At 35.4% G+C, this 24,901-nt stretch overlaps 1 protein-coding gene across 1 annotated transcript in view; it reads right to left on the bottom strand.

Moving 5' to 3' along the window:
* The window catches only part of CNTN5 (contactin 5), a 784,689-nt gene that overhangs the window by 446,384 nt on the left and 313,404 nt on the right, over positions 1-24,901 (bottom strand). Inside the window, exon 5 of the mRNA XM_059391830.1 lies at positions 20,646-20,741. Coding sequence (XP_059247813.1) covers positions 20,646-20,741 — 96 coding nt within the window. The remainder of the gene's footprint in view (positions 1-20,645; positions 20,742-24,901) is intronic.

Genomic DNA, 24,901 nt, shown 5'->3' with positions numbered 1-24,901 from the left:
CTTAAGGTTATAAAATTGGTGAGTTTTTTTTCTTTTTCTTTTTTTTTTTATGATTTATTTGAGAGAAAGTGCACAGTGGAGGGAGGGGCAGAGGGAGAGAATCTTCAAACAGACTCCCTACTGAGTGTGGAGCCTGACTCATGAGATCATGACCTAAGCAAGGGTTGAAATCTTAACCTACTGAGCCACCCAGGGGCTCCAAATTTGTGTTGTTTTTTTGTTTTGTTTTTGTTGTTGTTGTTTTTTATTTACATAGGAAAAGATGCATAATAAAAAATAAAAAATTTCTTATTTCTCTGTCATTTCATTCAATGTACTTATAATCTTACCCGTTCAATTTGGTTTCTAAACAATTGTGGAGATAGAGACATGGTAAAAGTATTAAAATTTCTAGGGGAGGGAAGGAGTCAAGATGGCAGAGAAGTAGCAGACTGAGACTACATCAGCTAGCAGGAGACCAGCTAGAAAGCTTATCTAAAGAGTGCAAACACCTACAAATCCATCGACAGATCAAAGTGAAGAACAACAATTGTAGAAACAGAAAAACAACCACTTTCTGAAAGGTAGGACTGGCGGAGAAGTGAATCCAAAGTGACGGGAAGAGAGACCCCGGAGGGAGGGGCCGACTCCCGGCAAGTGGCGAAGCAACGGAGCACAAAATCAGGACTTTTAAAAGTCTGTTCCGCTGAGGGACATTGCTCCAGATGATAAACCAGGGTGAAGCCCACGCGGGGTCAGCGTGGCCTCAGATCCCGCAGGGTCACAGAAGGATTGGGGGTGTCTGAGAGTCACAGAGATTACAGGTATTAGAACGGGGAAGCCGGCTACAGAGACAGAGCTGACAGTGAACTCACAGCTCGGGTTTACCTTGAACCGGTCGCAGACTCCGTGAGCTCGGAGCGCAGCTGGAGGTCAGGCAGACGGGAGTTATTGGGCGATGTTCTCTGAGGGCGCACTGAGGAGGGGGGCCCCAGGCTCTCGGCTCCTCCAGGCCTGAGACCAGGAGACCACCAATTATATTCCCGTCCTCCAGAACTCCATGGAAAGTGTTCAGGAACAAAAGCTCCTGAAAGCAAACCCGAGCAAATTACGCTGGCCAGCCCCTGTTAAGGGCGGTGCAATTCCGCCTGGGGCAAAGACACTTGAGAATCACTACAACAGGCCTCTCCCCAAGAAGATCAACAAGAAATCCAGCCAAGACCAAGTTCACCTACCAAGGAGTGCAGTTTCAATACCAAGGAGAGCAGCAGAATTCCAGAAGAGGAGAAAGCAAAGCCCGGAACTCACGGCTTTCTCCCTATGATTGTTTAGTCTTGCAGTTAATTTAATTTTTTTTCTTTTTCATTTTTTTAAATTTTTTTTTTTTTTTTTTTTAAGATTTTATTTATTTATTTGACAGAGAGAAATTACAAGTACACTGAGAGGCAGGCAGAGAGAGAGAAGGAAGCAGGCTCCCTGCTGAGCAGAGAGCCCGATGCGGGACTCGATCCCAGGACCCTGAGATCATGACCTGAGCCGAAGGCAGCGGCTTAACCCACTGAGCCACCCAGGCGCCCTTTTTTAAATTTTTTTATTATTTTTTCTCTTCTGCTAAAATTTTTTTCAACTTTTAGCCTTTTCTTTTTTAACATTTGTTAACTAGTTTATCATATATATATATATTTATTTTTATACTTTTCTTTATTCATTTTCTTTTTCTTTTTCTTTCTTTCTTTCTTTCTTAAGCTCTTTTTATCACCTTTCTCCCCTCTCACAATTTGGGATCTCTTCTGATTTGGTTAAAGCATATTTTCCTGGGGTTGTTGCCACCCTTTTAGTATTTTACTTGCTCCTTCATATACTCTTATCTGGACAAAATGACAAGGCAGAAAAATTCACCACAAAAAAAAGAACAAGAGGCAGTACCGAAGGCTAGGGACCTAATCAATACAGACATTGGTAATATGTCTCAATGTGAGAAAGGAATCCATCAAAATCCTTGAGAACACAGGCAGCCACCTCTTCGACCTCAGCTGCAGCAACATCTTCCTAGAAACATCGCCAAAGGTGAGGGAAGCAAGGGCAAAAATGAACTATTGGGATTTTATCAAGATCAAAAGCTTTTGCACAGCAAAGGAAACAGTTAATAATACCAAAAGACAACTGACAGAATGGGAGAAGATATTTGCAAATGACATATCAAATAAAGGACTAGTGTCCAAAATCTATAAAGAACTTAGCAAACTCAACACCCAAAGAACAGCTAATCCAATCAAGAAATGGGCAGAGGACATGAACAGACATTTCTGCAAAGAAGACATCCAGATGGTCCACAGACACATGGAAAAGTGCTCCATATCACTCGGCATCAGGGAAATACAAATCAAAACCTCAATGAGATATCACCTCACACCAGTCAGAATGGCTAAAATCAGCAAGTCAGGAAATGACAGATGCTGGCGAGGATGTGGAGAAAGGGAAACCCTCCTACACTGTTAGTGGGAATGCAAGCTGGTGCAACCACTGTGGAAAACAGCAGGAGGTTCCTCAAAAAGTTGAAAATAGAACTGCCCTATGACCCAGCAATTGAACTACTGGGTATTTACCCTAAAGATACAAACATAGTTATCTGAAGGGGCATGTGCACCCTAATGTTTATAGCAGCAATGTCCACAACAGCCAAACTATGGAAAGGACCTAGATGTCCATCAACAGGTGAATGGATAAAGAAGGTGTGGTATATATACACAACGGAATACTATGCAGCCATCAAAAGAAATGAAATCTTGCCATTTGCGACAACGTGGATGGAACTAGAGCGTATCATGCTTATCAAAATAAGTCAAGTGGAGAAAGACAACTATCATATGATCTCCCTGATATGAAGAAGTGGTGATGCAACATGGGGGCTTAAGGGGTTAGGAGAAGAATAAATGAAACAAGATGGCATTGGGAGGGAGACAAACCATAAGTGACTCTTAATCTCACAAAACAAACTGAGGGTTGCTGGGGGGGTGTAGGAGAAGAGGATGGGGTTGTGGACATTGGGGAGGGTATGTGCTTTGGTGAGTGCTATGAAGTGTGTAAACCTGGCGATTCACAGAACTGTACCCCTTGGGATAAAAATATATTATATGTTTATAAAAAATTAAAAAAAAATTTCTAGGGGGCCTGGGTGACTCAGTTAGTTAAGAGCCTGCCTTCAACTCAGGTCCTGATCTCAGGGCCCTGAGATTGAGCACCCTATCAGGCTCCCTGTTCATCAGGGAGTCTGTTTCTCCCTTTCCCTTTTCTTCTGCCCTCATTCATGCTCACACTCACTGTCTCTCTCTCAAATAAATAAAATCTTTAAAAATATTTAAATTTCTACATATATATAATTTACATTCATATGTTATTTGTATACTTGATTTTGGCAATATGGAATATTTTTTGGTTAACAATTTGGCCAAGTCAATAAAAGCAATTGATGAAATTACTTATTCATTTAAATTGACGTAATAAATATATTAACCAGTGGCATCTGTGCACAAAAAACAGGAATATTCAATAAAATTTCAGAATGATGTTGTGGAAAGACTTTATGGTACGGTCAAAAGGACACTAGGCTTGGAATTACACAAGTCTGAATCTCTGGCATTTTATTTAATAGATGTAAAACTTCAGACAAGTTTCTCTCTGAGGATAATATCCCCATTTGTAAAATTAAAAAAATAATAATAATAAAGTTAAAAGCAGAGATGAAGATTAAATAAGATACTATATGGAGACTCTAAAATATCAGGTTTCGTATCCTAACAAGTTGGATGACCCTAAGCAGAACTTAACTCTGTGTCCAAATAATGTAACTCAAGTCTACTTGATTACAAGATTTATTCTTAGGGAAGAAAAATGATAATCACATGACAATAAGGACAAATTATTTTTAAATTAGTTACAATCCTTCCATTTTTAGCACTGAAACTATCTTTTTCCATTTTGCCAATCTCCTTTTGATCAGTTATTCATAACAAATTAGAATATGACAATAACATATTGCAAAGTGAAACTGCACATCTTATAAAATTATGGATTTCATGAAGTTAATAAAGGCAAATTTGGAAAATGGCTCCATTCATTAGAACTTGGTTACTAGGGGCACCTGGGTGGCTCAGTGGGTTAAAGCCTCTGCCTTCGGCTCAGGTCATGATCTCAGGTTCCTGGGATCGAGCCCTGCATCGGGCTCTCTGTTCAGCAGGGAGACTGCTTCCTTCTCTCTCTCTCTGCCTGCCTCTCTGCCTACTTGTGACCTCTGTCTGTCAAATAAATAAATAAAATCTTAAAAAAAAAAAAGAACTTGGTTACTAATAAATGAAGCTCTGATGAATGGACCAGAAACTGCAAGAATATGGGTCAAAACATATAGTGATTTGAAATAAAATAATTAAGAGAGGTCTTGAGAAAATTGTTGAACACCTCAAATATTTTGAAACAATTACTTTTTAATAATTACTTTTCATGATCTTGGAAAAAGAGTGCCCAAAACACTTCTTGAGTAATTGCAGTTATTACAAAATTTTAAAGTTATGATACAGATTTTATAATGTAAAATATATTTTATAAGAAAAAATAACCAAAATATTTTATTTTCACCTTTGTTAAATTTTTGTTCCCATTTTATATAAATTGGCTCTAAGGGAATAATTTCTGGTACCAACTATCCTAAGATAAAGAGGCCACCTGAAGATAGCAAGATGCCTGGTGCTCTTTTACTTTATTGTCAAACTTCATTTCTCCTTTCAGTGATCTCTTTTCCATCTTAAACCCTCATATTAACATTTCCTAGTGCCATTTATTCTAAGTTGCCTTTTGTCAGTTTGATGTCAACTAATCCCTCACAACTGGAGATTAATGTTAGCAGATAATGACTTAAGATGTCACTTCTCTCACAGAATTTGCATTTTAAAGAGTATTCTTTAAGACTGATCTTCAGGACAAAATTGAATTTAATATTCTCTATCCACCAAGCATTGGGCTAATTGCTTTACATACACTATCCCTTAATTTTCTCAATAATCCTGTGAGGTAGTTTTATTATTCCTTCCTTACAGTAAGATAAGGCTTCATTTGGGGTGTCTGGGTAGCTTACTTGGTTAAGTGTCTGACTCTTGGGTCCTGAGATCAAGCCTTGCATTGGGCTCTGTGTTCAGTCCAGAGTCTGCTTGAGATTCTCTCTCCTTCTCCCTTTGCCTCCTGTCCCTCCCCCTTTTTCTTGCTCCCTAAAATAAGTAAGTAAATAAAATCTATAATAAAAAAAAATAAGACTTCATTTAACAACAAAAAAAGCCAATAGTAAATATCAGAACTTGGATGGGAATCCCTGGCTGTCTAAGTCTAAATCCCAAATGAAATAGTATGGTTAGTATACTATTTGGAAGCAGACATTATCTAGTATTTCTTCATCACACTGTATAAAGGGGCATCTATTTGAACTCTCTGAATTTATTTATGCAACATTTGATTCCATAATGGATTTGAGGCTGGTGAACCTACGGTTTTAAATTAGGGTGAGGTAAAAATATATTCAACCTAGAGAAAACAAAAATCCTTTCTTTTTTTCTTTAATAGAAAAATGTCTTAGCTGAAATGTTAACAGGTTTGACAGAAGAACTGAAGGGTTCTTTATCTCTATCCTAACCAATACTTCAGGCCCATGGGAATTGAGGGGTTCCTAAGGTTTAGCATCTGTGGACAGGATCTGGGCCCTTAGTCCTTCAGTGTCTATTGCTGTGTGAGCATTTTCCCAAATTGAATAAGTTATGTTACATAGAGCTTACAATCAGAAAATGTTAAAGGGACAACCAAGTACAGTATGCTCCTGTGTTTGCTGCATGCTCAGACATAGGGTTTTCTATAGCTCATTTACTTTCTAAATGCAGCTATATTCTCTGATGACTCAAAACACATAGTATGCAGAAATGAAATACTTTTAGTTTGTAAATCTTTACATAATACCTTAATACACTTTCCTTGATGCTTCCTATGTAATCAATTATTATGGTTTTATTCTCCTTTACTTTGAGACCCAGTTCAGCATTAGTATTTCCCACGAGTGGCATGTGATTGAAGGAGTAGAGGTAGAGGGACATGGAGAACATGTTTGAGAGAACTGAACCTGTGTCCATGGTTTTAAATTTTGAGAAAGTCAGATATATCAGTGATTGGGGATGTGTTTTGCCTGGGACTCCATCCCACATAACTTTACAAAATCACCAAGGCAAAATGATACTAGGCTAGTAGAATTGAGAATAAGCTAGGGGTCTAGGCAGCAGAAATTGAAAAACTTTTTTTCTTACATTTCATGCTTTACCTCTGGCTATAAGTGACTTTATGTACTCTAGTGTTTATCCTTTTGAATGTAAAGACCATTGGGACAAGGTTTATAAATTTTATGCTCTTTTTATACTTTGTCTCAGGATTTATTAGAAGTCTCTGAAAATAATAGAGATGCCAAATAAAGATTCTGACTATCTTTTCTTGAGGATAAATTCCTCTTTTTCACAACCATAGAGCCCCTAGTGTTCCTGGGCATCTAGAAGATGCACTAAACTTTGAAGTGTCTAGATCTTGTATGTTTGAGAACCATAACAATATAATCCTTAAATAGTCAATAATTCTTTTGCATCTAAGCAGTTAATCCTTAAAAAAAGTTGGAGCTAAAAAATGTAAACTGTAGATGTTAACAATTTTAATGTAGATCTGAGATCTGCTTAAAGTTTAACACACAAATGCACAAATTCTGCCAGTAATTGACAGCTATATAAACTGGTTGGTATCATAAAAACAAAACAAGTGGTTTTCTTTTTTTACACAGGAAGAATAATATATAATGTTCACATTATAAACAGTCTCCCTGAGAGAACCCAAACAATCTTTTGATTACTCCTTAGATTACTATTCTGATTATTATTAAAATTATAGTCTCCTGATTAGATCCATTTCTTAGACTTCAGATTCATATCCCATTTCTGTTGTATCATATATCCAGAACTCAACTAATCCTATTCTATCAAACCAACCTTCTTTTCTAGTTGATAGGAAATAGTTACAGAGCCACAAATTAAGTTCATATTTTTCTTCAAATTCCATTTGACTAATGAATGAATGGATCGATTAGTCACCAAGAGCAAAAATATTTAAGGTGATCAAAATGATTTTAAGTAGGGATATTAAGATTTAACGCATAATTGCTAAAAAACACAAATAAAATATGTAATTTTGAAATGAGTAGAAGGGAAAAATACAATTAATTTCTACCCCTTTAACTAAAGAGATAGTGAGGTTGAAAATAGGGCAAATAAGTCATAGAAAAAGCAAGGTAACTAGTACAGAATAAGATGATAGAAACAGATACAAATAGGCTAAACTCATAAGTTAAAAGACAGTAAGCACTCAATAAACATTTGTTGAATGAAAACATTACTACAATTTTGATATAATACAATGAGCATTATTTTTGAGAGCTTGATAATTCCATGTTTAAAAAAAAAAGTCTTGGGACGCCTGGGTGGCTCAGTTGATTAGACAGCTGCCTTCGGCTCAGGTCATGATCCCAGCGTCCTGGGATCGAGTCCCACGTCGGGCTCCTTGCTCAACAGGAAGCCTGCTTCTCACTCTGCCTCTGCCTGCCATTCTGTCTGCCTGTGCTCTCTCTCTCTCTCTCTAATAAATAAATAAATAAATAATCTTAAAAAAAAAAAATAAAAATAAATAAATAAAAAAAAAAAAGTCTTATTTGTATTCAAGCTGTGAAAGTTTTAGTATAGCTTTAGCCAAAATGTATTTTATATGGTATGACATGTATCAAAGATTGAAATCCTGGCTCCATCATTTACTAAGTATAAGAGCTTAAGTAGGGGTGCCTGGGTGGGTTAAAGCCTCTGCCTTCAGCTTAGGTCAAGATCCCAGGGTTCTGGGATTGAGCCCTGCACCAGGCTTTCTGCTCAACAGGGAGCCAGCTTCCCCCTCTCTCTCTGCCTGCCTCTTTGCCTACTTGTGATATCTGTCTGTCAAATAAATAAATAAAATCTTTTAAAAGAAGAGCTTAAGTATTTCACTTAGTCTTTCTGAAGCTTAGATTTATCATCAGTAAAACAAGAATGACAATAATCTCCAACTCAGATGCTTTGCAAGGATTACATATTATAGTAAATATGAAAATATAATTGTATTGTAGAGTAGTAGACATGTATTTTTTACTAAAGCCTAATACTTCATATAAGAACTTAAAGTCCCATTTCAGTGTAAGTTTCTGAGATAACTTAATGCACATAACATGAAGAAACCATATTTAAAGTATTAATTACTGTTTTATTTAATTAAAAGTATCTATGGAGATAACCTCTAAGCCATAAAATAAGTCTGTGTTTGGTTATAGATTTTATGAGGCTTATTTCATTTTCATCCTTTTATTCTACAATATAACCCTGATTTTCAAAATTACTAAACTATCAGAGATTTTTCATCTTGTTTGTTTTTTTTTTTTCTGGCAACCAAAATCATCTTGCCTAGAAAAAAGATATTTCCTAATAGATGAATAACTATGTCAGTATCCAGTCAAGTTGTTTTCATTTACAGATACTACCAACAGGAGTTAAAAATTGTTCTCTTGGAAATTAAACAGGGTTATTTTGCAAAAATGTCAAACCTAGCTTTCACTTTTATTCACACAGAAATGTGCATTGTACATCCATTTGAAGTAATGAGAAAATGGATCTTTGGACTATTTCTGAATAGTACTTAATCTTCTGTGATATATAATTGTTTATAGTTTTATGTAGTACTGAATTATAGAAGTTGCTATACTTTGAAATAGTAATATTTGAATCAAATGAGATATTAGGTGGCCCAAATATCTGTAATAAATATGGGTTGTGATAAACTAATATCAGGAGGCTGATAGGAATTGTCTAAAGCCCTGCAAAGTTTAACTAATAGACTCAGCACATTTATTCAGTTATTTTAGATGAGTTTAATAAGTATCTACTGTTAGGTGTATTAAATTTTGTACCCTTAAAGAACATATAATCTACTATGGCAAAAAAAATAATAGTAAACTTTTACTTCCAACACATATTTCACTTAATAAAATTCTGATAAAATTGTTGGGAGATAAGATGACAGAGTAGTAGGAGGACCCTGGGCTTGACTCATCTCTTGAACACAGCTGGGTAACTATCAAGGCATTTTGAATACCCAATAAATCAATCTGAGAATTAATAGAACAAAGTGCACAAAAGGAAGCATTTTCCTAAAGACACTGACTGGGGAAACAAGAAGAGTTGATTTTTGTGAGATTTTACAACAAGCAGGGCTCAAACACTAGAATTTTAGAGGTCTGAGTTGTGGCTTGTATGGAGCAGATGGGTGCTGCACTGCTCCTGTGGAGAAGGAGGGAAGATAGCTTAGTAGTTGATAGGATGATCTGGGGATCCCCTAGGATGCACTGGGAGAAATAGTTCCCCCTTCTTGGAGTGCATCTGGTAGAGACAACATTGCCTTTCCAGGGACAAAAGAGCTGGCAGGAACCATTACCATTTCCTGCCCCTCAGTATGGGTGCAGAGACACCTGAATAAGGGCAGCTGAAGTAGACACTGGCTTTTTGCTCAGTGATAGTCCAAAATCCACCCCTTCTGTGACTGCCCTCCTGGGACAAACCTGTGTCTGTCCTGGCATGGCAAGATCCTCCTCCAGAAGACCAGCATGGGTCCCCACCAAGTCAGGTCCCTAACATTTGGGTTTTAAAATAGCCAACATGCCTAGGATAGAACACAGGTGCACTGCACTGCCAGGTGGTCAGAGAACCCAGATAAAGTCATGGTAAAGACAATATCTGAGGGAAGCCTGGGACACACATATTGTTCACTTTTCTTAGAGGTTTCCTGGACAGTGGTGGGTACAAACTCTTCTCTCTGAGATAAAGGAGGGGGCTGGCACAAGTTCTCTCCCCTGTCCCTCACCATAAGCTGGCTTCTGTGAGCAGTACAGCGTCAACACTGATGGCCTAAACCCCTTACAACAAGACCTGTACCCTTTGCACTCTGCAGGTGCTGCTTTTCTGGGGCAGGTGTGCCTAAGAATCAGAGCAGCAGGCCTCTCACACAGAAGACCAACAGAAACTCCCACCACATGCATCATATCTACCGACCATAGAGTTCTGCAAAGTTTTGGTTCTAGTGGAAAGAGTAGTGGGTCTTTTTCAGCAAGCAGATCAGAGCACATCTGGTTAAAACACTCCCCACTGCAGGTAAAGAGAAACTCTGCAGAAGACTGACCTAAGAGAAAGAGCAGACAAAGCACAACAGCAGAGAACACACAGCATACTCCAGAGAAACTTCCTGAAGCGCCAGACGCGGAACAATATATGTACTCTACTTTATAAAGCCATTACTCTCAGGAGCATGAAATGCAACAAGTTTTCCTAACACACAGGAGAGACAGACCTAGCAACATGCCAAGAGGGAGGAATTCACCCCAAAAGAAAGAACAAGTAAAGGTCATAGCTAGGGATCTATCAAAACAAATATAAGTAATATGCTTGATCCAGAATTTAAAGCAATAATCATAAGGATACTAACTGGTATTGAGAAAAGCATAGAAGACACTAGGGAGTCCCTTACCACAGAGATAAAAACAAACAAACAAACAAACCTAAGAAGTAGTCAGGCTAAAATAAAACATGTTATGACCAAGATATGAAACTGACTAGATGTAATGACTATAAGGATGGAAAAGACAGATAAATGCATAGGTGATATAGAATATAAAATTATGGGAAAAAATGAAGCTGAAAGGAGAGGGAAAGAAACATAATGGATCACAAATGTAGACTTAGGATAGTCAGCAACTCCATAAAGTACAATAAAATTCATGTCATTTGAGTCCCAGAGACTCTGAGAAAAAGGGGAAGAAGGTTTACTGGAGAAAATTATAGCCAAAACTTTCCTAGTCTGAGGAAAGATACAGACATTCGGATCCAGAAGGCACAGAGAACTCCCATTAAAATCAAAAGAAGCAGATCAACACAAAGACTTAGTATAGTCAAATTTGCAAAACTTAGAGATAAAGAAAAAAATCCTAAAAGCAACAAGAGAAAAGAAATCCCTAGCTTACAAGAGAAGACCCATAAAGCTAGCTGTAGTTCTCTCCACAGAAACTTGGCAGGTCAGAAGAGTATGGCATGATATATTCAGAGTGCTGAATGGGAAACATCTGCAGCCAAGATTACTCTATCCAGCAAGGCCATCATTCAGAGTATAAAGAGAGATAAAGAATGTCCAAGACAAACAAAAACTAAAGGAGTTTGTGACCATTAAACCAGCCCTGCAAGAAATATCAAAGGGGACTCTTTGGGATAGACATCCAAAAGTGAAAAGACTAGAAAGGAACAGAGAAAACTTCCAGAAATAATGACTTAACAAGTATTACAATGGCAGGGGTGTCTGGGTGGCTCAGTTGGTTAACTGTCTACATATAAATATATGGAAACAAAAGAAAATGAAAACACATTGGTCCAAAACCATTGGGATACAGCAAAAGCAGTCATAAGAGGGAGGTATTTAAACAATACAGTTCTACTTCAAGAAGCAATACAAATCTCAAATATGCAACCTAATCTTACACCTAAAGGAACAAGAAAGAGAACAAAAAATGAAGCCTAAAGCAAGTAAAGGAGGAAAAATAAAAAGATTAGAGCAGAAATAAATTATATAGGAACAGAAAAACAAACAAACAAAAACAATAAATCAATGAAACGAGGAGCTGATTCTTTGAAAGAACTAATTGATAGCCCACTAGACAGAATTATCAAAAAGAAAAGAGAAAGGATCCAAATAAAACTACAAAAGAAAAAGGAGAAATCACCACAGACATACAATGATTAAAAGAGAATATTATTAAAATTATATGCCGCCAAATTGGACAACCTGGAAGAAATGAATATTTTCCTAGAAACATATAAACTATCAAAACTGAAACAGGAAGAGAGAGAGAAGTTGAAAAGATTGATAACCAGCAGAGAAATTGAATCAATAATAAAAAATTCTCCCAATAAACAAAACTCCAGGGTCAAATGGCTTCACTGGGGAATTCTACCTAACATTTAGAGAAGAGTTAATATCTATTCTTCTCAAACAGTTCAAAAAAATAGAAATGGAAGGTAAACTTCCAAACTCATTATATGAGGCCAGCATAACCTTGTTTCAAAACCGGACGAAGACCACGCTAAAAAAAAGAGAGCTGCAAGCCAATGTCCCTAATGAACATGGATGCAAGACTTCTCAGTAAAATACTAGCAAATCGAATCTAACTGTACATTAAAAGAATCATTCACCAGGGCCAAATGGGATTCATTCATGGCTTTCAAGGGTAGTTGAATATTTGCAACTCAATCAATGTGACACACCACATTAATTAAAGAAAGCATAAATACCATAAGACCTCTCAATAGATGCAGAAAATGTATTAAATAAAGTACAGCATCCATTTGATAAAAGCCCTCCACAAAGTCTGGATAGAGGGAATATATTTCAACAACATAGAGGCCATTTATGAAAAACCCACAGCTAAAATAAGACTTGAAGGAGGAATAAATGAGAGCTTTTCCTTTAAAGTTAGGAAACAAGTTGAGAACAAGAACAAGTCTTCTTCCTTAAATTGTTATTTAACATGGTACTGGAAGTGCTAGCCTCAGCAATCAGACAACAATAACAACAACAAAAATAAAATAAAATATACTCATACTGGCAAGGAAGAAGTCAAACTTTCTTTCTTTCTTTCTTTTTTTTTTTTATTTCTCTCGGTCTCTGTCTGTCTCGGTCTCTCTTCCCTCCTCCCACCCCCATTTTCCTTCTCTTCCTGAATACCTCTTGGCTGGTTGTACTTTGTCAAGCTGACATGGAAGAGCCTGATGGCTCTTGGCATATCGTAGATGAATAAATACCAAGGATGAAAGAGAAGGCAAACTTTCATTATTTTTAGATGGCATGAGACTATATGTGGAAATCTCCAAAGATTCCAACCAAAAAACTACTAGAACTGATACACAGATTCAGTAAAGTAGCAGGATACAAACTCAATGTACAGAAATCTGTTGCATTTCTATGCACCAATAATGAATCAGCAGAAAAAGAAATCAAGGAATCAATCCATTTACAACTGTACCAAAAACCATAAGATGCTTAGGAGTAAGCCTTACCAAAGAGATAAAAGATCTATACTCTGAAAACTAAAGAAATTGATGAGAACGCCAAGAAATGGAAAACATACCATGCTCCTAGATTGGAAGAAGCAACATTGTTAAAACATCTATACTACCCAAAGCAATCTATACATTTAATGCAATACTTACCTAAATATCACCAGCATTTTCCACAGAGCTAGAACAAATAATCCTAAAATTTATATGGAATCACAAAAGACCCAAATAGCCAAAGCAACCTTGAAAAAGAAGAGCAAACCTGGAGGCATCACAATTCCAGACTTCAAATTCTATTACAAAGCTGTAGTGATCAAGACAATATGGTACCGGCACAATAATAGATGTATACGTCAATAGAACATAACAGGAAACCCAGAAATGGACCCACACCTATATGGCCAATTAATCTTCAACAAAGCAAGAAAGTATATCCAATGGTTAAAAGACAGTCTTTTTTACAAATGGTGTTGGGAAAACTGGACAGCAACATGCAAAAGAATGAAATTAGACCACATTTTACACTATATACAAAAAATAAATTCAAAATGGATTAAAGACCAGGAAACAGGAAAGTGAGGCAGGAAACCATTAAAATTCTAGGGGAAAACACAGGCAGTAACCTCTTTGACATTAGCCTTAGAATCATCTTACTAGATGTGTCTCCTGAGGCAGAGAAACAAACACAAAAATATATATTTGGTACTTCATCAAGATAATACCTTCTTCTGCACAGTGAAGCAAGCAATCAACAAAAGTAAAAGGTAAACTTTGAAGTGGGGGAAGATATTTCCAAATGACAAATATGATAAAGGGTTACTATCTAAAATATATAAAGAACTTATAAAACTCAACATTCAAAAAACAAATAACCTTGTTATAAAATAGAAGACACAAAAGAGGTATTTTTTCTAAGAAGACATACAAATGTCTGACAGACACATGAAAAAATGCTCAACATCACTTGGCATCAGGGAAATGCAAATTAAAACCACAATGAGATATTACCTCACAATAGTTAGAATGGCTAAAATTAACGAGTCAAGAAACAACAAATGTTGGCAAAGATGGGGAGAAAGGTACAGCTAGTCTTGAAAACAGTATGTAGGTTCTTCAAAAAGATAAAAATAGACCTATCCTCTGACTAGGTACTACTAGGTATTTATCCAAAGGATACAAACATAGAGATTCAAAAGAGCAATTAGGGCAGCAATGTCCATATTAGCCAATCTATGGAAAGAGCCCAGATGTCTATCAACAGAGGAATGGATAAAGATGTGGTGTACATACACAGTGGATTATTACTCAGCCACCAAAAAAGAAATCTTGCCATTTGCAATGAGGTGAATGGAGCTAGAGTGTGTTATGTTAAGTGAAATAAGTCTTTCAGAGAAAGAAAATTATCAAATGACTTCAGTCATATATGAAATTTAAGAAACGAAACAGATAAAATAGGGGTAAGGGAGGAAAAAAATAAGAAAAAATCAGAAAGGGAGACAAATAACAAGGGACTCTTAACTATAAGAAACAAACTGAGAGTTGCTGGAGGGAAGGTGGGTGGGGGAAAGGTATAATTGGGTGATGGGCATTAAGGAGGGCACATGATGTAATGAGCATTGGGTGTTATATGCAACCAATGAATCACTAAACTCTACTTCTGAAGCTAATAATACCCTATATGTTCATTAATTGATTTTCAATTAAAAAAAAAAGAATCATTGTATATTGGAATGGAATTAAGGGGATACTACTCAGCCATAAAAGAGAATGAACCCTTGTCATTTGCAATGACATGGTTGGAACTAGAATGTAAAATAATTCAGTCAGAGAAAGATTTCACTCATATGTGGAATCTAAAAAAGAAATAGGTGAACATAGGGAAAAAAAAAAAAAAACCAGACAAACCATGAATAGACTCTTAGCTATAGATCTGAGGTTTGCTGGAGGGGAGGTAAGGGATGAGCTATATGGGTGATGGAGATTAAGGAGGGCATATGTTGTGGTGAGCCCTGGGTGTTTTATGTAAGTGATGAATCACTAAATTCTACTCCTGAAATGAATATTACACTATATGTTAACTGACTGGAATTTAAATAAAAACTTGAAATAAAAAATAAATTAAATTATGATAAAATAAAGTATTAAGATAATTATGATTTGACTTGTACATACTGCTTTTGTACTATAATCTTATACGAGGAAGAGAGAGCAAGTTCTCTAGTGTCTCTGCTCATAAGGACACTAAACCTATACTGAGGGCCATACCCTCATGACCTTATCTAAATTTAATTACCCTCCAAAGGCCGGTCTCAGAATACTGTCACACAACATATGAATTTTGGGGTAACTCAATTAGTCAGTAGATGGGGAATTTTTGGAGTGTCTTGTACAGAGGGGACGTAAAATGACAACTTCATCAAGATCAAAAGCTTTTGCACAGCAAAGGAAACAGTTAACAAAATCAAAAGACAACTGACAGAATGGGAGAAGATATTTGCAAACGACATATCAGATAAAGGACTAGTGTCCAAAATTCATTTTAAATAATGACTCTGGTTATTAAGTTAAGAATAGGTTTTTAAAAAAGATAAAATTTTAAAAGGGAAATTAGTTAAGAAACTATTGTGAATAATCCAGGTAGGAGATGATGGTGGTTCATTCTGGAAAGCTATAGTAAGAAACAGAGAGAAATGGTCAGATTTTAGATAAAGCTTTGAGTAGGACCAATAAAATTGTTGATGGTTTATATGTGGGGTGTCAGGAAGTGAGAAGTTAAAAATGACTCTAAGTCCTGATGGATAGTAAGAGATGGATTGCCTTTGAATGAGTTGGAAAAGACTGTAGGTGGAGCAGATTTAGGGAAGATATAACGAGAAGTGTAGTTTTAGACATGGTTAGGTTTATTAATACCTATTAGGTATTCTGATTGGAAATGTTGAATAGGTAAATGAATATACAAGCCAGAGTTCTAATTGGAGATATATGTTTTGGAGATATATGTTTTCAGTATTTAAAAGCTAAGCAAGAAAAGCATTTTATGGAGGATGAACTGACCAACAACTTGAAGACTGAAAACATTCCAAATGCCCATCAGCTGAGTAATGGATAAACAGAATAGGGTGTATCTGTGCAATGGAATGCTATTCAACAATATAAACTAACAAACTACTGATACTTGTCTTAATATGAATGAAACTTAGAAACACTAGGCTAAGTATAAGAAACCAAACTCTCTCTCTCACCACATATATATATATATATATACACACAGACTGAACATTATATGATTTGATTCAGTGAAAATGAACTTTCTAAAAAAGTAGATCAATGGGGATATTGGGTAGGAATACCTTTGTGAAATGATGGAAGTGTTGTAACACAAGATTTTGATAATGGTAGCGCAACTGTATAAATTTATTAAAATTCAGTGAACTATACTTAAAATGAGTGAGTTTCCTGGGATATTAATTGTACTTTAATAAATCTACTTTTAAAAAGAGAGAGACAGAAAGAGAAAAAGGGACAGACAGTGAGAAAGAGAGGCAGAATCAAAGGAGTGGAATTAGATGAAGTATGGTAGACAAAGGTTTTGAAGAGTCTTGCAGTGAAAAGGAGCAGAAAAATGAGGTAGTAGGTGAGAGATGACATCAGTAAAGAGAGCTTTGCTTTGTTTTGTTTTCAGGTGAAGGAAGAGACAGTATAGTTGATGCTGTTTGGAATGATCAAGAAGAGACTAAACAATCAATCTATGGAGAAGATGTAGATCATCTTCACTAAAGAGATTTCTTAGAGTAGACAGAAAAAGGATGAACTACAGTGCACAAGTTAAGGGATTGGTTGTAAAAGCACAAAAATGCATCTATACTAAAAAAGAGAAGGGGTGACACACGCAGCTCAGTTGGTTAAGCATTCAGTTCCTGATTTTAGCTCAGGTCATAATCTCTGGATTGTGAGAGGTAGTCCTCCCTGCCCAAGTCAGGTGCGGAGTCTGCTTAAGATTCTCTCTTTCCCTCTGCCTCTCCTTAGTCACCAGCATGTACTCTCTCTCTTTCTTAAAAAGGGGGGGGGTAGTATTTAGAATCTATCAGTACAGATGCTAATGAGTGTTTCATTTGGTGGTGAAGGCTGTAGATATTATCTCCTAATTGCCTTCCTTTCCCCAGTGGAGTAGGATGCATGGTTTTCAGCTGAGAGTAGGGATGACAGAAGAACTGAAGGAAGGGAAACATACTAAGATTTGACAGAATTACAGTAAGGAAACTAAACTTACTTTTTTTTTTTTAATTTCTGATTAGGCACCTGGGTGGCTCAGTCATTAAGTGTCTGTCTTCAGCTCAAGTCATGATCCCAGCATCCTGGGATCAAGCCCCATGTCATGCTCTCTGCTCAGCAGGGAGCCTGTTTCTCCCTCTCCAGCCCCCACCCCCATGCTTGTGTTCCCTTTCTCGCTATCTCTGTTATAAAAAATAAAATCTTTAATTTTTTTTTTGATCAGCATTAAAGTGCCCTTGAAATCCATAGTTTGGATTTTAGACTTAGATCAGTCTGCATAACTCTGATTCTTTTCTTTTACAGTTATATTAAATTGAATAGGTTTGGACATGAAGTAGGCTGAAAGTTGGATCTACATTAGGATTAAAGTTTTGTCAACTTTTGAGTCAGTGTGATGAAGCATAAAAGGGTGAGAAAATTGAAACTCTATGCAAGCAAATGATAATCATTGAAAGAAAAAAGTGAGAATCAAAGGAGGGGAAATAGAGTGAGAAGAGGCTAGGATCAATGATTTGCAGATTTCAATGACATTAAAGGATTCCTGGAATCAGGGTACTGGAAGGAATGAGGTAGTAAATGCTAATCAGAGTATAAAAATGTGGTAATTGAGAGATTGTACATGTTGATAATAACAGATTAAGTGGCCCTGGTTGACTGTAAAATAAGAGCATCCCAATGGAGAAATAAAAGGAATGGAGAGGACGGGATATTGTAAAACCTCTATTGAAATTATCAAATATTAAGACTGGATAAGTATTGAAGAAATTGACAGTGACCCAGATGGTAAAATCTCAGGAAATGAAGATAATGAACTTGGAAAGTGTAAATGACTACAACAAGAAAGTGTGGAGTCGAATGCCTTGAAATTTAAAGACTGAGGGTTTGTAAGGAGGAAGAAGGGAGAACGGGTAATAAGGAGAAAGGATATCTGTTCTAATCTTACTCTGAATGGTACATACCAATTGGGAGAATAAATAGCCATGACTGTAAAGGGCAGTGGGGAAACCAAATCTTCAGGGTATTTGCAAGTTTCAGTTGGAGAAAGAATATAAAAGGGATATTCATTAAAGAAACTTAAAGATAGGATTTGGCTGATCAGGAGAAAACTACTCATCTGGTAAGTGTTAGACATTTGTCTGGATGCTGAGTTACTCCTGTTGTTTTGACCATGCGTGTACCCCCTAAAACTCTGTGATGCTAACACTGATGTTTGAGTGCAACAGTTGACATAAAACCCCAAAATAAATACCTAGTAGAATACAACCTCTCCTACCATATTAATATCGTAATATTTCTTTTTAAATTTAAAAAATTTCTTTTCAATTTATTTCCTAAATAATCTCTACAACCAATGCAGGGCATAAACTCAAAATACCGAGATCAAGAGTCACATACTCCACCAGCTGAGCCAGCCAGGTGCCCCAAGTGTATATATTCTTACAACATATACACAATAGCAACCATCTGGGATTACTCTTATTGATGTCAATCATCTATCATATTTTTATTTCATCAATTATTAATACATATTCTTATCTCTTGCTTATCATGTATGCAATTCATTATTGCTATTTTTCCCCAGTAGAAATCTCTGTAGTTTTCTTCGGCAATTGGACAACTTGTCTTTCTGTAATCTTGTTTTGCTTCCTGTATCATTGTCTCATATTTCCCTTTTCTGTACGTGTTCTCACAGTCTTGTGATACAGATTATGTTTCAAAAAATCTTGCTTTTGTGTTAACTCCTGTAGGTCTGATGGTGAACACTTTCATTCTTTATAGAGCAGGTTCCTTTGTCCTTCTCCTCTTCCTTCCTCTCTTTTATCTTTAACTATTACTCATCTAATACTGATCCTTAAATGAAATCTAATAACCCAACAGTAGACATAGCATATACTGATGCTACATGATTCACTTAAACCTACTAAAATTTTCTGTCTTATCCATAGGAAAAAAGTTACAATACATGCTTCCTTGAAAGTATCTAAGTCTAGAATCACAAGCAGGTAAGACTAAATATGTTTACTGTAAAAGTCTCCAAACTACTCACAGAAGAGTGGACTGAATTGATATATAAGAATTAAGTGGGAGAAAACTCAAAATTGATTCAAATTAGTATTTGACTTTAAAACAAAATGTTTTTTAAAAAATATTTTCTTATTGAAATATAATTTACTTTTCCTTCAATCAAAAAACATTAGGAAGGGGTCATATAAAGATGAGAAATTTTAAAAAAATTGATTGAGGTCCTATCATAATTTATGATAAGAATTATCTATGGTAGAACAAAGTTAATCCCCATTACTACACTGATAATTACAATCTAGAAATATGTATGATTTTCACACTAAACAAAGAAGAAAAATTAACTGAAATGCCAGGACCCTGAATTCAGTTTCCTGTTAGTGGTAAGGTCTTTCTTATTTCTCAGACAGACATTTGATTCTCTCTCCCTAATTGATACTGGCCACTCTTAAATTGTATTCTAGGAAAACTATACTGAGATACAAAGAGGTACTCATCTCAAATTATAGAACTTACAAAAAGTATAATTAGCTGGGTTGGCAAAGGGAATATAATTAATCTGAGCACAGTTTACTATTCTGTTTCTTCAAACCCCGTGAAGTACTTAACCTTTTAATATGACTTTTACAAATAAGAGCTCAAGTGGCCAAAAAGTAATACATATATTATAGTCTTGTTTGAAACTCAAAAAAAAAAAAAATTTTTAGCAGTTTTTTTTTTTCCCCAGGGTGACAAACAACACTATAAACAATCCCGTTGCAAGCTTATCTTCTGAAACAAGATGCACATTGTTATTAACTCAACTCTGACATTCCAAATAATTTTGAAAAATGTTTACTCTCAGCTTATCACATCCCTTGTGCTCCAGGCAATGTATTCCTCACTGGTGGCAGGCAGAGACATAACCATAACAATCAACAGTTAGAATGGCAATAAAACAATTTTATCGTAGGAGTGCAGTCTTCTATCCAATGGTAGTTCGAATATATGACCTTTAATTACTCAGCTGGTACTCTGATACATTTTTTTTTTTAATGCACATTTCACCTGGAATGTTTCTTACTAAATACCTTGTCTAAAAGGATGAGCATATAGTAAACGAGATAGGCAGCAATATAGAATGGGATCCTACTGTACCTGGTGAATGAGGCGGAGGAGAGCACATCAGAACAACCCCCTGGCCTTCCCTCACAGAGACTGCACTTCTTGTCCGGCCACTAAAATTTCCCAGATCTGTCAATATAACACAGCATTTAGATGAAAGGCAAAAAAAAAAAAAAAAAAAAAAAAATCTTAAACAATGTCTACTTTTATAATTTGTACCTACTTTTCTCTCATTATGCAGTTTATTTTTGTTACACAGTGATATCAGAGCCTTAAAAATAAGTCTATATCATACACTTTTAATACCACAATTTTCAGATTATATGTATTACACACTCTTTTTTTCTATTTATAGTTCATATAAGTTGATGTATAGGAAGAAAATAGACAATACATTTATAACACATTCGATAGTCCTTTTATTTATTTGTAATATTTCCTACATACTGATTTTTCTACTACTAATAAGACCAAATCATGCATAGTGAGAAGAGAAATAGAAGTGGTTAGAGGTGTCTGGTATCCAACCTGGTGCCTCATTATGTCATGCTAGGAATGGTATGTAAAACCAATTGTGAATTTTCTAAATTAGAGAGACTTGTGTGCTCTAGCAAGTATGATGAGGATATAAAGTATTCTTTTTCTATAAATGTGAGTGAGAAAGTCATGTTATTTTCATTTTATAGAAACCTGGAATGGCTGGTATAAATTAATTACACTCATTCATCTTCATTACTCTGGGAATATCATAGTTATCAAAATACCCAACTATATGCATGAAGAATTATAGCATCGATTGGCGATCAACTCCCTTCTCTTAAATTATGTTGCATTTGCAAAATTTTAAAATATTTTTCGAAAAATAAAGTGACCTAAAAAATGAAGAATATTTGTATTTCTATTATTTTTATTAATCTAGTCGTATCTCTGTATATATGGCCCTTTCCCCCTTCTTGGGCTAAGTTAATCAAAGATATGATTTTTAGAATAGTTTCCTAGGAATAGTAGGATTTCAATATTTTTATAAATAAACATTGTCCCAGAATTTTGTCTGTAAAATCGTGTTCCAGTAGTGCAAAATACTTCTTGAAGTTATTCTGTGTTTTCCTCCATTATTCACCAATTGTAAAAGAGTTCTTTTGGAAAATCCTCACTACTTCACATTAAAATAGTATGTTTTACAGTAATACAATGCAGATTTTCAAATTTAATGTTTGTTAATTGGACAAATGATGTGAAGGGTAAGCAGTAGAGAAAGTATACTGAAATTATATGAAAGAGAAATCACTAACTTTAATATCTTAAGAAGGATCCTATACTTTTTTTGAGATATCTGCCACAATTTAGTGATTTACTAAATGTACAATCAAACCTTTTAAAATACATTCAAAATCATGAAGAAATACTAAACAGTGAAGGCATAATGCCAAATAATTAGGGAAGTATTCATTATTGATGAACGTCTTTAGAATTTTACACATAATTCTATGCTTCAGGATGCTGAGTGGCTCAGTTGGTTAAGTTCTACCTTCAACTCAGGTCCTGATCCAGGGTCCTGGGATCAAGTCCCATAAAAGTCTCCCTGCGGAAGCAGCCTGCTTCTCTCTCTGCTTCTGCCTCTCTCCCTCTCTTTGTCTCTCGTGAATAAATAAATAAAATTTTAAGAATTCTGTGTTTCATTGTCAATAGTTAAGCTTTTCACAAACTGGATAGATTAGAAAGAATTGCCCTAATTCTATTCTTTTCTTTTCTTTTTTTTCTTTCTTTTTCTTTTTAACAGTGGTTTGAAAACACACAATAACTTCTGTTGAAAATCAAGTTTTACTCATTTTCAAATATGTATGACTCACGGCATTAAATTCCTATGTATTGATTCTTAGGGATAGAAGCTGTCTTTTTCCATAAAAGATCTGAATTGAGAAAACAAGCATGGCAAGATATTTAATTTCCTTTGACTCTACACTTAGACACAGGAACCACACAGTAAAGCTGTAATGTCTCTTTAGGGATTATATAGTTTTACTTTCCTTTTTTCATCATCACTGAATTTATAAACTCTGAAAGTCTATTTAGACATCAATGTATTATAACTGAGTTTCTTAAATGGTTTTTGAAAAATATATATGTATCTTCCAATATATTTACTACAAATTTATGTTATCCTTATTATGACATTTCAATCAACCTAGTATAGTAAACAGAATATTTTAATAGGGACGCCTGGGTGGTTCAGTGGGTTAAGCCTCTGCCTTCAGCTCAGGTCATGATCTCAGGGTCCTGGGATAGAGTGCTGCATCGGGCTCCCTGCTCAGCCTGGAGCCTGCTTCCCCCTCTCTCTCTGCATGCCTCTCTGCCTACTTGTGGTCACTCTGTCAAATAAATAAATAAAAATCTTTTAAAAAAGGAATATTTTAATAAAGAACAGTCCTAAATTAAGTTCTATATCTGAGACACTGAAGTACAGGCACACTATGAAATTAAACATGAAAAAGAAAGAAAATTATAGAATGATTATAAATTATAGAATAATTATGACCCAAATAGTGTTTTGAGACCACAATGACCTAAAAGTTGTTTTTATTGGATATCAGCTGTTAATGCGGGTACAGTTCAACATTTCCTCATGGAATTTTCTGTGTCATTATTTCCTAGGAAGTATAGCACTGGCGGAACAAAGATAAATGGATTTTTTTCAATTATGAATACATTTCTTTCTTTCATAAGACATATGGAGAAATACTAAAAAGAAGACTGAAATTTCATGGAGAGTATACTTTTCTCATTTAAATCCTTCCTCCTAGGGGGAAAAAAAAGGTGGAATATTATTACCTGTAATGTAAAAATGGTTCCTGTGTTAGGGAAGATTCTGGTTGATCTATGGCAGAATGATTTATGTAAAAATAAAAAAAAAATTATTGGTTAGAGTTAGGATGGCAATTGGGCAGAATAATGTTAATGAAAAAACAGCTGGTTATTTTTATCTCATTGTGAATAAAAATAAGTTACTTTTCTTTGAGAGCACTCACCAGAGAACTTACTTTGAGTGCTTATTACTTTATTTTAATAGGTTATGCATTGTATATATCAAGGAGATTAAAAAAAAACAAGAACTTTTATGGATGGAGCTTTGATTATTTTATTGACACATGATAAAAACATGTTGTTCTATTTTTGACCTGCAAGGGAAAAATGAGTAAAAAATAAAATCTTAGTAGTACAAGGACTCTAAAATTCAGGTTAAAGTCTTGAACTGAAATAAACCTTTTCTGAACTTGTAAAATAGCATGTGGACAAATAGATAAGTAATGGATTAGAGGAGAAAATTTGTGATCAAGAATCACAGAGCTCTAGGCCTTGTCTTTTCTCACTCTTTTCCCAGTTTCAGAAGCTCATGGAGAGTTTGATAGTGGAATTTTAACTAGAACCGCAGCTTACAGAATTATTGTACCTATTCATCCTCAATGAACCATGCAAAGTAAAACAGGTATATAATAAATGATGTGTTTGAGAACCTCACGTGACAGTTAGAATATAGATTTAGGATGTGTGATTTGAAGAATATTCAACAGATGTAAGAAAAATCATTTCATCCATTTATCAAATAAATATTTCATCAGTGAAAACCACACATTGAACACAATGTTAGATACTAGGGTTGCGGAGAAGATGCAAGGGATGGATGTAGATGTATGAACTAATCATATCTACTTGGACCAACTTTCCATAGACCCAGCTGAGAGGAATCTGTGCCACCAAATAGATGTATGAGCCAAAACTATTGTAGTTTCAGCTTGTCATAGCCATGTTTATGAGTTATTATACAGTACTTCATGATATTCTCCTGAATGTGAGCTACACATACACACACACATACAATTCATGTTTTTTCCTTCCCTTCTCTCCTTCTTTACTCCACCTGCTTACCTTTCCTCTTTCCTTCTTCCCTTTCTTCCTTGCATTATCCAACAAAGGATTTGAAACAGCTTACAGTTACAGTCATATACAGTTGCATATAATACGAATACAATACAAAAAGATCAAACAAGTGGTTTACAGATTCCAGGTGAGGATAAAATGGGTATAATATGAATCCTCTAGGTTAAGATGAGCCCTTAAGAATATATGTCATATATTTTTATAAATTATTAGAAGTTGACCATTAATTTTACCTTAAACTTAGAGGGCCAAAATAAAACTGGATATATTTCCAGTCTTGTTATTCATGGTATGGCAAGATAAAATTTTTCTGATAACTCAGGGGAAGAATAATGTTACCAGATAGTAAGATC

This window comes from Mustela nigripes, chromosome 1 (genome assembly GCF_022355385.1).
Source record: "Mustela nigripes isolate SB6536 chromosome 1, MUSNIG.SB6536, whole genome shotgun sequence".
In the NCBI taxonomy this organism is placed as follows: Eukaryota; Metazoa; Chordata; class Mammalia; order Carnivora; family Mustelidae; genus Mustela; species Mustela nigripes.
This window is presented reverse-complemented; position numbering and strand designations above follow the sequence as displayed.